We start from the raw sequence: 17,264 nt of genomic DNA, 5'->3' as shown, positions 1-17,264 counted from the left end.
TTAGCTTTTAGGTAAATCCAAAACTGCTCGCAGTGATGGACTTCAGATGACTCTGGGACTCAAGGACCTGCCACTCGACCTGGTGAGATGAGTAATAGCCACCAGACCCCCCACTCAGACTCTTGAGGATACTGGGCATGAAATTTCGTTGGCTCCCCCCCCCTAACTTATACTGTATATTAATAAAATATTTTGATACTTAAGTATTTTATGCAACAACTCTTAATGTGGTATGTCTTGCATTGCAATATACAGTGAAACCTCCCTTAACGGACACTCCCGAATAACGGACACCTCTAATTAATGGACATTTTTGCAAGTCCCAGTCCCTCAATACAGGGCATTTCATGTAATTCACTCTGAATAACGGACACTCCGAATAACGGACAGTTATTTCACAAAAAATTTCCCTTGCGATCGTAGCACTTCCAGTTTTTTTTCTTTTCAGAGAATATCTTAGTAACTGCTTGCCTTACAAAGCTTTTCATCCTCCACAACTGATATTCCACCCCCACCCCCTAATTTCCTTATCACTGTTTCTTGGAATTAAAAGGGTGGTAATGGGTAGAAGCAGTGATTGGGGCTCAAAAGTTGGGGGCAGAAAAAAAAAAAGCAGCAAAAAATGAAAAAGAAAAAAAAGTCATAATTTTGTTACGACTAGTTTTGAGAGTATTGAAGCAGGTAAGTGAAAACTGATGTCAGTCTAACAATTAACGTACGTTTTTCTTAAGATTTTAATGAATTTTGTACACAATAACTATTCAAAAGTTTAGATAAAAAGGGGAAATTGGGCGCTTTTTCTAACTAAGGCTCTCGGGAGATGCAATTGAGCAGACCGGCGCCGGTAGTAGTCGGCTATATGGCGCCGTGGTTTCGTTGGGTTGTTTAATTTTTAGACATGAAAAAGATTTGCCCATATTCAAGGTCATACTGCCAACTGTCAATAATGCAATAGTGATACTCCAGATAAAATAAATAAATTAACCATAAAAAGTAGAGAATTTTCGGAAGCACTGAAATACAGTAAAGAAATGAAAAACTTTTTCCTGAGCAAAGGGAACACTGCAGACTTGCTGAGGTAAATGATTTAAATATTTATATTGAGAAACAGGCTTGTAATGCAAAAAAGAGATATCAAACTGTTTTAAGTAATTACTTTAATTGATTAAATGCTTTTTAAGACTCAGTATACCTTTATTAAGAAAAAAACAGATTAATTACACTTGACGTAAAATGTAGTAAACCTTTCGCAATTGTTTCGATTGTGTTCTACAAAGGGAACAACAGCCCATTTTGAAAAAGGTAAATTAAGTAGTTCCTCCTAATAGCGGACACCTCCCAATAACGGACAAAACTTCTAGTCCCTTGACTGTCCACTATTCGGAGGTTTCACTGTAATTTACGAAAACACTATAATAAGAGATGATTTTGAGCTTTTTTGCCTGGTAGCAATACGACATAAATAACAAATATCTCTAATATAACATTCAAAATGCAATAAAACATAATATTAAGTCTGGAGTAGCTTTGGATGAGGGGTTATAATTTTAAATACAGTCGAACGCGCTTATTAGAATATTGGTTAAAAGAATATCCCGCTTAATATAATACATTTTCAATGCACCAAACCAATATAATGTGTTATTTTTACTCCGGTTAATGGAATATCCCGCTTATTAGAATATGTTTTGCGGCAAAATGGCTATTCTATTAAGCGGGTTTGACTGTATATAGAATTTTTTCGAGACTTAAGGGTATCTCAAAAATGATGAAACGATCAAAAAAAATTTTTATTGCTTATTTCAAAACTAAAAACTATTCTGAACACGGGAGAAAAGTCTCATTGCTTTAGTTCAAATATTTAAAAAAGTTATGAGTGGTTTTAGGCCATGCTCACTATGTGTTCTTATGCAAAAGAAAAACTTCAAATTGCTTTTTCTCGATGATGGTTTTTTTGCGTTTTCATGTCATTAGAATCCCTAAGGATTTTTTTCTTTTAAAGATACAGCTTTAAAGTAATACTTTTTGCAATTGGGATAACATACTTGACAAAACTGTGCATTGGATAAGCATTTTATAATTTACTCAAATGTTTAGAGCATGTTAAACCTTTGAAAACCAAATTTTTAAAAAAAACTTTGATTTTTTACATAATTAATCACAGAAAATTTTCTAATAAACTCATAAGCAAAGGAATGCACAGATTTTTAGAGATGATTATAGTGATCGTTTAGCAAAAACCTTTTTTTAAATGAGTGCAAAAATAAAAAAGCCTTAGGGATTTTTAAAAATTGAAATTTTCCTCGACTTTTTGAATTTTGAAAAAAAAAGTAGGCAATATTTTTAAATTTTGAAAATATACGAATTAAGTATGCATGTTATGGTTTCAAAGAAATATAAAATTTACTTAAATTTAAAAAAAATGTTCAAAACCTCTTAATATTATTAATTGTTTATTTTTTGCTTTGGTGAGATATGAATTTGCTAAATTTAAAAAAAGCTTTGGCTACAGATTTGGTGCCCCCCAAATGTTGGTGCCCTGTGGGCCCACGCCTTAACTGGGCCCTAATAGCAACAAGCACACTGCTGCATGGAAGGTAAAGAGCAGTATCTGCAGAAATGAGTTTTACAGACATTTGTAGAAGCCACGAGTACAGAATATGTCCAAACCGACAATATATTTTTTTTTTTAATTTTAATTCTGATTCTTTTTCTGCAAGTGTCTTTTGAACGCATTTTCTTTTGTATCACCACTCTTTATATTTTCATCAACTATTTGTTGGATAATAATTTACATTTAATAATAAATATTAGATATGAGATTTTAATTAAAACTTACATGTATTTACTTAATTTTGTTTTCAGATACCGAGTTCCTACAAGCTACTAGTTCATTCTATTAGTTTTAAAGATGCAATTGCTTTTTCTTTTTCCCAAAATTATCTCTACCTATGGCATATCTGCCAACCTCAGAGAAAAGAAATCCGGAAGATTATTTTATTTTTATCCACAAGATTTTAACGCAAAATAAAATAGAACAGGACACCTACCCTCTTTACATTTAACAATATGATATTAGTTATGAATTTCATATCAATTGAACTGACTTTCGTTTAGTAAATATTACTTTTATTGAGTTCTTTAAAGTTTGAAAATAACATTTATTCGTACTCATCTTAAAAAAAGAACGAAGCGAAAACGAAACTCGAACTGAGAGAACGATAATAATCGGCACTGAAATTATGCTCCCATCAATTTTGGAATGAAGTCATGCGCTGTATCCAGGGTTGGGTTTTTTGCCGGCAGAAAGGTATTTTTGCCGGGACAGTGGAAAAAACCATGGCAAAATGGAAAAATCCGGCAAAAATGGAAAAAACGGCAAAAACCTGATTGCAAATAAAGTAGCATTATATTGTTAATCAAGAAATAGTGACAATATAATATAAAAAATGCACTTTAATATTTTAATTATTTCTCTCCCTGTTACTTCTAATTTATAAGGTGAAAAATGAATTAAAAACAAATGTTGGGATTGCAAAGCTTAAGATTTTAAATTTTTGATAAAACAATTTTTCAGAATGAGCTAACTTTTATTTCTTTTATTTTATATAGTTGCATCTTGATTAAGTATACTTTATATAGATATTTAGTATTCTGTAAAAAATGCTATAATAAACAAGCTAATTACATTTTCATTGTAAGTTAATTATTTGTCTTAGATGTTACTAACTGAAATTTTATGTTAATGTTTAAAAATTTAAAAGTAAAAATGCTCCATAACTTTAAAAGTAAGTTAAACCTTAAATTTTTTTTAAACTATAAAAATAATTGAATTAAAAAAAACTGTCCGTAAGTTGTTAACACAAAATCTATTTTTGCCACTTTGGCAAAAACTGGCAAAAACCTATTTTTGCCGGGCGGTAAAAACCGTGGTTTTTTCCATGGTTTTTTCCGCCCCTGGCAAAAACTTGCCAACCCTGGATCACTCAGTGACATCATAATCTTGCCTCACTTCTCCTACAGCAACCTTTCCTTGGCTACTTGGCCTAAAACGCGGTGTCCCGTTCCACAAAAGTATCTTTAGCGCCAAAATTGGCGAGAAACATTTTTTTCCCTGCAAAACATGAAAAATCCAGAAAATTTTGCTCTTGACCGAAAAAACGGAAAAAAGACACGAAAATCCGTAAAACTTCCCGGAAATTCGGAAGGGTTAGCGGGTATGCTATGGTGCTAGGAGTGAATTTTTATCTGGAACATAAAGCATATTGTAAAAAGTTGGGGAAATTTTCATATAGATTTGGGGACACATTTTCTGCACCCCTGGTAGAAGCATGTTTTGGATTCCATACTAACAGTAGGGAAATAATGGAATTGAACATTCTTTTTGGTGCTTTATTTTCAGCGAAAACCGAATAAGGAAGCTCGTACAATAGAGGATGAAAAAAAAATTAAAAATTAAAGATACTGCCCTTTGTCTTCCCACTGCAGTCAGGGCCCGATTAAGATATCGAGGGGGCCTAGGCCAAATACTTTTTCGGGGCCCCCTGTCTTCAAACTTTATAACTTTAGCTGTAGACTGAAACAATTTTTTACCCATAGAGTAAAGTAATTTCAGCCATTTGGGGGCCCCTAAATATCAAGGGCCCTAGGCCAAGGCCTAGTTGGCCTATTCAGTAATCAGGCCCTGAGTCTGCAGTCTGCAGTCCATTTTCTGAATTTTCCAAAGATTCAAAACACAAGGACCACAGAGTCGATGAAAAGACGGTGCGATTTATTTAACAAGCAATATGATACAACGTGGAGGGGGCGGGGCCAGCTCACTTCCTCCTGCGTGGGCGGGACCTCCGCCTCCTGTCCGGGGGCGGGGCCTTCCTGCTGGGCCGTCCCCCGGCCCCGCCCCTCCTCACCACCAGCTGCTGCTCCACCAGGTCCGCCAGCTTCCCCTGCTCGGCCAGCATGGACAGGAAGGTGCAGATGAACTGGTCGTAGTTGTGGGTGCGACGGCAGTCGTCCACCTGAGGGATGTCAGAGGTTGCATTATCGGGGATGTTTTTGGAAAATAATAAACTTTAAGAACAAAAATAGTTCTTTAAAAAAATGACTTTATAAATGACTTGACCCCACACCCCCAAAGCAGAATACTACTAAATTTTGCAACGTACGTCGCAGAACAGATGCCTGAGCTACGGAACAAGTCTGTTCAAATGCGAGAGGAAAACTGATACATTTTCCCCAGAAAATTTCAGTGAAATTTCTGCAGAAAATCCGCAGAAACCGTGGTTTAGAAAATCTGTAGAAACTGCAAATCTTCTACAAATATCTTCCAACTAAAGATTGAATTTTGCAGAAATTCTGCAGATTGCTTAAAGCAAGAAGAATATCTAAAATTCTAGCAGTTACGATAATTTGGCGGAAAGCTCCTGATGTTGAATTCGATAAGTCCTTTGTAGCACTTTTCCAATCGATCTTCATCCACTGCAATTTCGGCCATACACATGTATGTTTTGGAAACATGCCAACATTGAAACACGTCCATCGCCGGAAATTGCGTGTTTTGTTCGAGATTTCAATCCCTTTGCATCCAGAAAATATTTCAATTATTTAGAAAGTTTTGAAGTGTTTTATTATATGCAACCCAAACTCGACTCATTTTATTTATTATTTTAGTAATTTATTTATTTAGTAACATTATTTTAATTGCTCCTTCATGCCATGTAAAATTAACCAAAAAAATGTGGTTTGCCACCTAGGTTGGGATTTTTTAATAAAATTTTGTATCTTTGCTCTTTCTATGCATTTTAGAAAGCATATAAACTGTTTTTGGAGAATTTCAATCCGTTTAGGTTTGACACCTTGTTAAAGCTTTTTTGATTTTATAGTTTTCATGATAAACTAATTTTCCAAATTCAGTGCTCTTTAATTAGTCATTTGGTTGAAAACTGTGATGTTTCCGTAAATATCTCATTTCCACAGAAATATATAGCAACAGATCAGTAAAAAAAAAAAAACTATATGATATGATTTTGATTTTTGGCACCCAATTTGTGGAAAATGTCACGTTTTTTCGCATACAATGCTTGAAGTACTTGCAGAACAAGTTCGGTCAAATGATTTTACGTTGCAGAACATAATAAAGTATTTTGCTTTGGGACCCCACACCATAAGTGCATCCGACTCAAAATTAGTTGCAGCATAACCTTGATTTAACGATTGTCAAGGGACTGGAAAAAGTTATCGTTAAATCAAGGATAGGACATTTAATGCATACAAATCTGGACCAATGAAATGTATCATTAAATCGAGGAAATTGTTAAATCGGGCAGTGTTGCCAGATGGTCAAATCCAGATTACCCCAATTCCCTACCAACTTTCCCCCAAAAAGCGATGTTTTCTACCAAAATTCCCCAAATTCAAAAATTATTTTTCCACAAATATTTTCATAAAATGAGTCGACTTCCTCTGATATTTTTGTCTCTTGAAAATTTTTTTTTCCCCAAATAGCCAAATTTTCTTATAAAATTCCCTAACTTTTTTTTTCTTCCCATTTTTGCTTTTTTTTTTTTTGTCTTTATCTTTTATCTTTTTTTATTTTAACTAATAATAAATCTGAAAGTCTCTCTGTCCGGATCTCTGTGACGCGCATAGCACCTAGGCCATTCGACCGATTTTCATGAAATTTGGCAAAGAATTAGTTTGTAGTAGCATGGGGGTGTGCACCTTTAAGCGATTTTTCAGAAATTCGATTTTGTTCTTTTTCTATTCCAATTTTAAGAATTTCCCGAGCATAATTATCATAAGATGGACGAGTAAATTACCAAGCTATCATAACGTGAAATCGTAACGTGAGCAAGTCAATTGGCGAGAAATTCATCAATTCATTATTTGTAAATATACAGGGGAACCAAAAGGCATTTTAATTTTCTACTACGGGCAAAGCCGTGCGGGTGCCACTAGTCATAAATACAAGCGCCTGATCGATTGATAAGAAATAACCAAATATTTTTTTTCCTACTCGCATTTACTTACTCTGCTTCTGTATGTACATTTAAACTATGATTTTTGTATATATTTATCTAAGAACATTCTTCATCACACTTATTTTTGCCTGTTTCACATACTATCAACTAGTTACTCACGCAGCACTATTAATGCGAATTCCGTAGCATAAAATACCGCATAACGCGAAATGCGAATTCTATAAAATTGAGCAAAGCTAAACCAACGCTGTTTGATACAAACAATATAACTACTAGATGTCAAGACGCGAATTTAAATACGAAAAAAAAAATTCCCCAGGTTTTCCCCAAGGAAAAATTTTTTCCATAAAGAATTCCCCTCAAAACCCATTTCCCCAAAATTTCCCCAGACGGCACCAGATTTCCCCAAAATGGGGAAATTTCCCCCAATCTGGCAACACTGAAATCGGGTATCCTTAAATCAAAGTTATACTGTAATTCCGAAGCTTTTTGTCCTGCTAAACACGAAAATCAAAATTGAGATTAGCTCTTGCTTTCAAAATACAGAGCCAAATAGGGAAGTGAGATCTGACCGATATTTTTTTTTTCCTTGGCTTCTCCTTAGTCGGGATAGAAAATCTCACTATATTAAGGGGAGAAACCAGTTCAGGGGGATGAAATTTCATGCTTTTTTTTAACTGCAAAGAAATAATCAGAACTTCTTTTAAGCTTGGAGGATTATTTTAGTCATCTTATGAAGTACACCTTGTCATTTTTTCAAGTCATCATGGGCAGTCGAAATCAGAGCTTGTTGCTGGTGGGCATCACTGAAGCCACAGTTCTTGATTGTAATCATTACAATTTTTCTCTCTCGTAAACACATTTCCTAAGAATATGAACCTAATTGTGATCAAAAAATTGGAAATTTTGAGATGCTTGATAACAATGTTATGTTTTTCTACCATTTTCTTTCACACTTCTAGCATTAAAAAAATATTTGTATAAATAATATCATCAAAGAGTTAGGTTCATATGGAGTATCGTTGAATAAATAATATTCACACACATTTTCAGAACGATGGGTCAAAAACTCTTCGAGCCAGAATGCCCACCCGTCGAAAAAAAAAAGTTGTTTCGAGAAAAATGCGTTTGAAACAAAAAAGCTACAAACTTTTTCGGATCTCCACGGTCACTCTAAGCGCTCATGGCATCGGAACTCATCGGGATTTTTTGCTGAAATTTTGGCAACATATTCTCGAATAGTTTTACTAACAATTTATGACATTAAAAAAAAAAGTGGATTTTTTGACCGGTCTAAACTGCTGTCCCCTCCTTAATCTCTACATAGTATAAAATGAAGTGTCCAAAAAAGTGTCTGTTTGTTTGAACTCGCAAAACTCGAGAACTACCCGGCTGATTTCGCTGAAATTTTCACAGTTTGTTCCTTTAAGTCCTGAAAAGGTTTGCAGACCAGTTCGAAAACAATTCGATGAATAGTTCTTTTTTTATTCCAATTTAGGCCCAATTTCACATAAATTCCCGAATATGGGGATGAAAAATGACTCGCAAATAATAATATTTTATATCGTTGGAAAGGGAAGAATTTTCCGCGTTCTACGCAATGTGTTCCAACGCTCTAACTTCATTGCAACGGGAGTTTTTTACGTTTTTAGCTCGAATTTTTTTAGGCTTAGCTGAAATTTAGGCACTACTTTCTTCATTAAATCCATCAATAAAAAGTGAAGGAATTGTCCCACAGTTTTCTTTTTGACAGCATTGGATAGAGCTGCTTTTTTTACTCCAGATCTAACTCGACCTAAGGTCGAAAGTTGAACCCTCCATCTCCATTAGAAAAAAAGTTACAAGCGAATTAAATGAAGTTCAAAAATCAGTTCTCTATTCAAGTTTTTAACCATTTTATTTTTCGTTTCCACGGTAACGCTTTTTGAATCCATTGTTTATTTCCATCTTTCTCATTTTCAATTCTGAAACTTATTTTATTTTGTGTTTCCATGGTTACACCATTTAAATCCATCTTTCTCATTTTATTTTAATTCCTTAAAAAGTATTTTAGTATCTGTCGTCATTGTTTGGCGAGAAAATTTTACATGATGGTTTTTTTCCTTTCATTTAATCCTGGTTATTGAAGATACTTCACTTGATGCAATGGTTTTTTCGAAGGTAGACCGGGCAAAGCCAGGCAACGCAGCTAGTCACAAATAATCTCCAAGAAATTTAAATTCTGTGGAGAGAAATGCCGTAAAATGAGCCTCTAGTCATCACTCTTGTCTGTCAACAATCATGGTATTTTGACATTTTCAATGTTTATTTTCTCAACTACCGTACTTTCAATATAAAAAGTATATTAATCATTTGTTCATTTATTATTAAAAATAACCAAAAAGTTATGTACTCTATATTGATGTATCAATACATCAATCATTAGTATAACAAAGTAATATAATTTCCCTTTTTTACTTCATATTCATAAAATTATTAGCAATGTAACAATATTAATTCACATTAAGAGTGCCTAATTAAATATTAAATGTTTGTTCAGAAAAAAAAAAGACTGTTATGATGGTACACCAACCAATCCATATTTTTTTTTTCTGAATCATATAACTGTAAAAGTAGCTAACAGAAGAAAAATGAGTGAAACAGCTAATATTAAAATAACTCCATTAAAATTGATAGAAATTCAAACTGAAATATTAGATGTAAATAATGAGAGAAACCTTAAAATTAAATCTATATATATATATATATATATATATATATATATATATATATATATATAAAATTAAGCAAACAGAATTACAAATATTAAACAAATAATAAATAACAAAAGATGATAAAAAGGAAAAATGCAAACAGCTATTAAGTAGGAATAGATAAAGAGTGAATCCAGAGCTCATCAGCCCTGGAGGATTCATTAATTATGGTCAAAAGACCAAAATTTTTTTAACTGTGAACTAAAAGAGAATGTTTAAGTTCCAGTACATGTAATATAGAGTAACAATGGGCAAACGCACCACTTGCTAAGCTAAAAACAATAGCTTAGGTTTGAGCTCTAGTTTATTGTTTTTAGCTTCGCAAGTGGTGCGTTTGCCCATTGTTACTCTATATTACATGTACTGGAGCTTAAGCATTCTCTTCTAGTTTATAGTTAAAATTTTGGTCTTTTGACCATAATTAATGAATCCTCCACGGCTGATGAGCTCTGGATTCACTCTTTTTCTATTCCTACTTAATAGCTGTTTGCATTTTTCCTTTTTATCATCTTTTGTTATTTATAATTTGTTTAATATTTGTAATTCTGTTTGCTTAATTTTATATTTACTTGGCTTTTTAGTTTTGCTGCGTATATATATATATATATATATATATATTCTAATAATAATATAAGAAAATAAAGAGGGATTTGAGGATGGATTTACTACTTTGAAGACCAGTTTGTGCTGCTTGAAAATATCGGATATATATCAAAATTCGGGATATTTTCAAATCCTGCCCACAGAGGATGAGATTGTGGACCTACCTTATACCTCTTCCTCTTCTCTATCTCATCGTGCAGGTTGCTCTCACACATCGCTATTTCAGTCTCCACAGTCTTCAGCAGAGACAGCAAGTCCTGGAAGATCAATTCAGGAAAATATCTTAGTGGTGTTACGATGGCAAGTTTCATGCAAGAGTATCGAATTATGTTCGAATATAATATAAAAGTATAAAATTAAATAGCATATTTGCGTATAATCATTTTGATCGCAATTTTGAGTGGCGTATAAAAAATAGGAACAAACCTTGGTTGTACATGATTTTATCTGTTGTTTTGTACCAGCTTCAAAAATTATGCTTAAACGTAGTCAGACCTCCATGTATCAAAGTAGCAAATTGGCGAGAAAAAAATCGTTGCATAGAAGTTTCGATATCTAGAAACACTCTTAGTTTATCATAAAAATCTTCTAAAACCAGGACTCATAGTCCTCCTATATTTCCTATATTTTCACAATTGTCAGATATTCTCCTATATTTTCTCACTAACTCCTATATTTTTTTTGTTGGATGTTAAATTGTTAAATGTTACCAAAAAACGCAAAAACATTTGATCCATTTTTTTTCTTCTTTTTCCCCTGCACTGTGCACTCTTACGTCTTTAATGTTGGCATCAATACGTCGTTAAACATATTGACTTGATTTTGTCGATTCGTGAGAACCGAAAACAGTAAAAAATAAACTACTGAATAAATAATTAGCATTTTGTAACGAAACATACCTAAACAAACTACCAGAAAGCAAAATAATTTTATGCTTTTACTTTTCTTATAGTTAAGAAATGGATTCAGCAAAGCAAATTCATCGTTGTAGAAGCATCATATGGTTATAGAAGTTCATAGATTCTCATTTTTAATCTATAAATACAAAACTAAAAACATCATTATTATAGTGTGTTCATTTATAATCACCATTCTACTTCTTTTAGGTCATTTGTTGTAGGAAGAGTGCACAATATTTTTGAAAATCTTTTAGCATAACGATTTTATTTTTTCATTTATTAGAACTGAAATTATTGTTATCTTCGTTTGGAAATATTTTACGTACAAAATACGTAGAATCGTAATCAATCTTAGAAAAAAAACAAGACCTATGGGAGGGGTCCGACCCCCTGGACCCCCCCCCCCTTGTGTGGGCCACTGGAATTATGTCTCTTTATTAATAAGTCATCAAGGAAATTCAAGCTGCCCTAAGTGAGCTTATTTAGAACTGGTTCACTAAGGTGATAATCCGTTATGAGAAAAGTGCAGTCAGCAGTTTGTACAGACTAGAGAAGGAAAAATCCAGGGAGTCTAAAAAAACAAATACTCCCAACCATCCAAAATGAGTCACAACATTTCAATACTGTAAAAGCACTTATTTTCGCAAAACTGAAGTCAAGATATCGGCAACTTTGAGGGATGAACATTTTGTACGACACTTTGACTTTTATATGAACAGAACCGAAAGTAGAACAATTCTCTACAAAAAGAAATTTTGAGAGGATCGAATTTTCACAATGAGCACACGTTTCCGAAAATGAAAGCCTCATGAAAACAACTGCTTTTACAGCACTTTAGCAGGGCTAGGAAAATCTCAAAAATGTTCCATACCCTGCCAGGCATGTTTGTGTAAAAAATACATGCCCAATAAAAATTTGATATGCTTGGGTTTTTTTATTGTATAATGACAAAAATATCTTGATTCGTTGTATAGTAAAAATTTAACAGCTTTATATTCAAATCAAGAATTATTTCAATATAAAATAGAAATAGAAGTTTAAATAAATAGTACATAACAAGTTGCCATTAAAATCACCAATACTCAGTAAAAAAAAATTATAATTACATGCCCAGCCAGGCATGTAAGGGTAAAAGGGTTACGCCCAATCAGAATTTTTACATGCCCTGGGCATGTTGGACAGTATAATTTTTGAGCCCTGTACTTTTGTACTGATTATTAATATTAATGAGTTCAGACTTTCCAACTTGAGAAAGCAGAAAAGCAGGAGAAACAAAATGAAAAAGCAGGAGGAATTTTTGTACTTTGAAACCAGATGAATGTTAGAACAAAATTGATTATTTTTATTTTGCCATTAGTAAATAATAGAATAATTAATCAACAAGATATAAAATTTATATTTTTAAGTCGAAACATTTTTAAAGACAAATTTAAAGTATTTTTTTACTGTAACAAACATCAGATTCCTTTGCTTTTGCAGTCATTAGATTTCCTAAATGTTCCCTTCTAAGATGAACGCAAATCCTTGACACTATCCTTGACAGTCATTAATATCAACAACTTTCTAAATTCATCAAAAAGCAGGGTAAGACAAGGGCGCCCATATAGGGGGGCAAGGGGGGGGGGGGCTCAAGCCTCCCCTTTGAGATGAGAACTTCCTTGCTTTTAGTGCTTTTTTCTTTGCAAAAATGTAAAAAAAAAAGAAAAAATTCTTTTCTATCCATCAATGAATAAGTTATTAAAAATGTCTAATTTTGATATCTCTAGTCTGTACTGAAATCAGTTTCCATGGGGAAAATGTTCTGTTTAACCATGGGGGAAAATTTCTGAGCCCCCCCCCCCCTTAGATTTTTACATATGGGCGCCCATGGGGCAAGAGGATGGGGGAGGTCAGAGATTGAACTCTAAAACAGCGAGTTGATTGAACACTTTCAAGAAATTTTAGGGTGCAATACAATCTACAACACCATCTTACCTGGTATTACCTCCTTATATCAGTAACTGATTAACTTAGAAAATTCACTCTTAAGCCACACCCATCTCTCTGATAAATATCAGAAAATGTTTCTGATGCGTTTTATGCCGACAACGATAAAAGTATTTATAATGCACTGCTTAATAGTTTTAGGCACATTTAATTACAAAATAGGCAGCCAATGGTTAGCCTCTCCAGAATTCAAAAACACTTTCGCCAAATCTTCAGCCATCATGCGCCAAATGTGGGACGAATCAACAAGTAAGGTGAAACAATTTCCTCCGCTGGCATCAGAACTAACACTCATTAACCACTGGGTCGAAATATTAAAAATCAAAATCATTTAAAAAATAGATTCCAAATTGCTTTATTTCAGTAGTTACATAATCTGAAATTTTCTTCATTGTCATCCTTAGTTTGTGAAATATTTCATTCATTGCCTGTTAGTATCTCAATGACTTAAGAATATTCCAACATACATTTTTTAGCACCTATCTCTCTTTCTCTCTCTGTCTACTCCTTTACAATCCTTAATTTCTAATGAAACAAAGCACAAATAATAATAATGAAATCTCTAATGGCGGATTAATGCAGATTACAGGAGTTGTATTATAGGATGATGCTGGATTTTTTAACGATCGATATTGCATTTATCCTAATATATGTGCAATTAAAAACTTACAAAATAAAAATACATTAGAAATTCTCAATAAATATACCTAGTAATTATGGATTGGTTAATTTACGCCTTTAAAATCTGGCTGGCTACTGTCAGCCTGACTTAAGATTCTTGCAAGCAAACGCTTGGCCATCATTCGGAGACCCCAAATTTTGGCTTTCTAGAAGTTGGGTAACAATCTCTAAACATCTGCTACTCGTTTTCAAAATATATAAGTTTTTTTCTTTTTTTTCTCTAAATAGTAGCCAATACAAAGCATACTGAGGAAAAACAAGAAGTTTTTCTTGACAATCATGTGCTTTTTGTTGAATTAATTGATTTTTTGAAACTTAAAAAAAAAAGCCGTAAAAGCAAAATTCTGCGAGACTGAAGATTGAAATTCTCACAATTCCCAGCCCATAAAAACCACATGTGCAATGACACCACCCCATCATTAGCTTTAAAAAAAAAAAAAAAAAAAAAAAAAAACTGGCAAACTGGCAAAATAAATATTAGAGGGGAGCCTCAACAAGATGTAAAGGATATTTGCCCATGCCGTTACTCTAGCATAGTAACACAGTAGGCACATTCCGTCAATTTATTCATTTAAAGATCATCGGACATTTAAACGATTATCTACAGCTATGCGTGTAACTAACTGGTTTTCACAGGGGTGATTGTGACTCCATGAAAAAATACCTGAACTTTTTTTTTTCGAAGAAGAAAAAGTGTTTTGATCTGCATATATATATACACATTACGTGTATGTACACATCATATTTTGTACATAAATAATTTATATACATAATTACTTCTTGGCGCTAAAACTCGAAGTTTTAATTGGACTCAATACGTCCATGTGCACATGGTGAGAAATAAATTCTTTTAATTTTTCTCATTGCTTAAAATTTTTCAAAGAACGTTTTATTTTCCTCCTTCGTATCTAAATCCTTAGCCATTAATTACATTTATTTCTAAAGCCAGCATTTTTTAATGGTTCCCGGTTTCTTTTATGAGTATTTGTAGAATGTTGCAATAATGCCTTCACACCATCATCAGCATATGCAAAGGACTTGTTGCGAGAAACACAAAAACAAAATCCGGCCCTATCAATTTTTTTATATTTATTAACTATTACTAATATAAGAAAAATAGATAATAGAAAAATAGATAATAGATAAGACGGAGGAGGTCATTTTGACCGCAAACAATTTTCAAACGCTCATATTTACTGCGTTTTATTTTCAAACTCTTTTTCCTTTATTGACTTTTCCTAACTATGTATTAAGATCTCACAAAAGTAAATTTTATTTCTTTAGGCCCCAGATATGTGCACTACGGATTTTTTGTTATTTGTCAGGGCGAATAGCATTCTTTTGTAATTAGTGGGTCTGAGTAACATCTGCTGGTCAGGTGCAGTTCTTTGAACCGTTTTAGGAAAATGCGAAGCACCTGTTATTCACGTTCCTCTTTTTTTTTCTGCTGTTATAGCAGGGGACAAAGTTGAGAAAGGTGGCTTTGAAAAGCATGGGACCGGACACACAACATTCTTTTGGTTTCGAAAAGGGATTAATTTATACCAGGTGGATTCTAAAAACTTGTGCTGGAATTATTTCGTGCACCAAAACATGTGTTTGGCTTAAAACATAGGCGTTTCTTGTCTTCGATGTTCTTGAAAGATCTAGCCTAATCATTCTCTTTATGATGTCGCGAAGGACCGTTGTAAAGGAAAACTTTCCAGAAAATAAATTCCTCCAACTGTTGCAGGATTTGCCTGAAATTGATTCCGGTTTGGGATGCGTAGTCTGAATTATCTGGGGAGGAATACATTCTTAGCGATGAAAATAACATACTTTCATCAGTTGATTGCGATAATTTTTCGAAACCTAGCATTGCACAACAAGATGATGATAGTTTCTACCTGAGAGAAAAAACAAAAACGATGTCAACTGAAATAATGCGGAAATAAAACTATGACTATTCGTTCTGATTGCAAAAAGACATTTTGTGGCTCATGCACAGGCAAAGTGATAAAGATGATTATTTGTAAATATTGTAAAGAAGAGTAATGTAAGTATATTACGATATTTATGCATTTAAGAAATGAATCACATGAATGGTTGAAAATACTTGTTAGTGATTACATGTTTAGAAAATGTCCTCTATTTTGCACAAATTTAATCTTTCACAATATCATTTACATACTGTATATATGCTTTTCACTTGATAGAACATAAATTTAAAAAAAAAAAAAGCTGTCTCAGATTAACTTACAGGTTATATTATGAGTAAATTGTTAAATGAGTTTATAATGCATCGAAACAAATCTTTCCTATGATTAAAAATCCCGAAAATAAATCATTTTCACATTTTTAAGTATAGCGGTCAAAATGACCGCTGCTAGTCTTTCTAGGTATACGGGAAACGTCGTCTTTCTAGTGTTAACCATTCCCAATTAAACTTGTTCCTCTTTCCTGCATCCATGGAGCCAATATCATCCAGATACCTCATATTTTAAGGTTGGTATTAAAGTGGGTTTTTCTGAAAATATAGAAGTTCCGGTATTTTCGAAGATGGAGATACCGGAATTCAAGATGAAACTACCGGAAATCCGGTGAAATACTGAAACACAATCACCCCTGTTTTCAGAAAAATATATACAGTAGAGTCCCGAAAATCCGAGTCTCGAAAGTCCGAGGTTCCACTTAATTCGAGGCGTTGAAATTTTTAAGGTACTATACTTTTAAAAGACAAAAAATGTTTTAATCTGAAAACTGAAATATTTTGCTATGTAGAACTTTCCTATTGAAAGTATTGGTAATAAAAATATATTGTTGTAATATATTGAAAGTATCTCTACATAGTATAAAATGAAGTCCCCAAAAAGCGTCTGTGTGTTTGAACTCGCAAAACTCGAGAACTACCCGGCCGATTGCGCTGAAATTTTCACAGTTTGTTCCAGTGGTTGGAAGTAGCGCGCTACAAGTAGCGACACTACTGTAGTAGCTACATTTTTGAGTAGTTTGTAGTGTAGCGCACTACTTTTAAAAAAAAGTAGTGTAGTGAGTAGTTAACTACAAAAAAATAGTAGTTTGTAGCGATTTCTGGAAACTACTTTTAACTAAACTGAAAACAAAAAAAAAAAATCAAGTTTCAAACGAATTTGACTGGCGCAAATTTTACACAAGTACATCAGCGAATGCAATGCGAAATAAGACTCATAAAAATACGAGCTGACCTCAGGCATTTCATTTTGACGCCATACGTTCTATCTGTTCAACGCCATTAGTTTGTTTGCCGTCGTAATTTTCTTTATTTCACCAATATTTATATTGAAAAAAGCACTTATTTTCGCGAAAATGAAGATATCAGTGATTTCGCGAGTTGAAATTTGGTGAAT

General features: G+C 33.3%; 1 protein-coding gene across 1 annotated transcript in view; it reads right to left on the bottom strand.

The window, feature by feature from the left end:
* Window positions 1-4,763: 4,763 nt before the first annotated feature.
* Window positions 4,764-17,264, bottom strand: part of LOC129225643 (ubiquitin carboxyl-terminal hydrolase BAP1-like) — a 59,706-nt gene continuing 47,205 nt past the window's right edge. The window contains exons 10-11 of the mRNA XM_054860110.1: window positions 10,498-10,590; window positions 4,764-5,015 (exon numbers count right to left, since the gene is read on the bottom strand). Of these exons, the coding sequence (XP_054716085.1) occupies window positions 4,818-5,015; window positions 10,498-10,590 (291 nt within the window). The 3' untranslated portion in view covers window positions 4,764-4,817. The remainder of the gene's footprint in view (window positions 5,016-10,497; window positions 10,591-17,264) is intronic.

This window comes from Uloborus diversus, chromosome 7 (assembly GCF_026930045.1).
Source record: "Uloborus diversus isolate 005 chromosome 7, Udiv.v.3.1, whole genome shotgun sequence".
Classification (NCBI taxonomy): Eukaryota; Metazoa; Arthropoda; class Arachnida; order Araneae; family Uloboridae; genus Uloborus; species Uloborus diversus.
The sequence above is the reverse complement of the archived record's forward strand: the minus strand, read 5'-3'. Positions and strand labels throughout refer to the sequence as shown.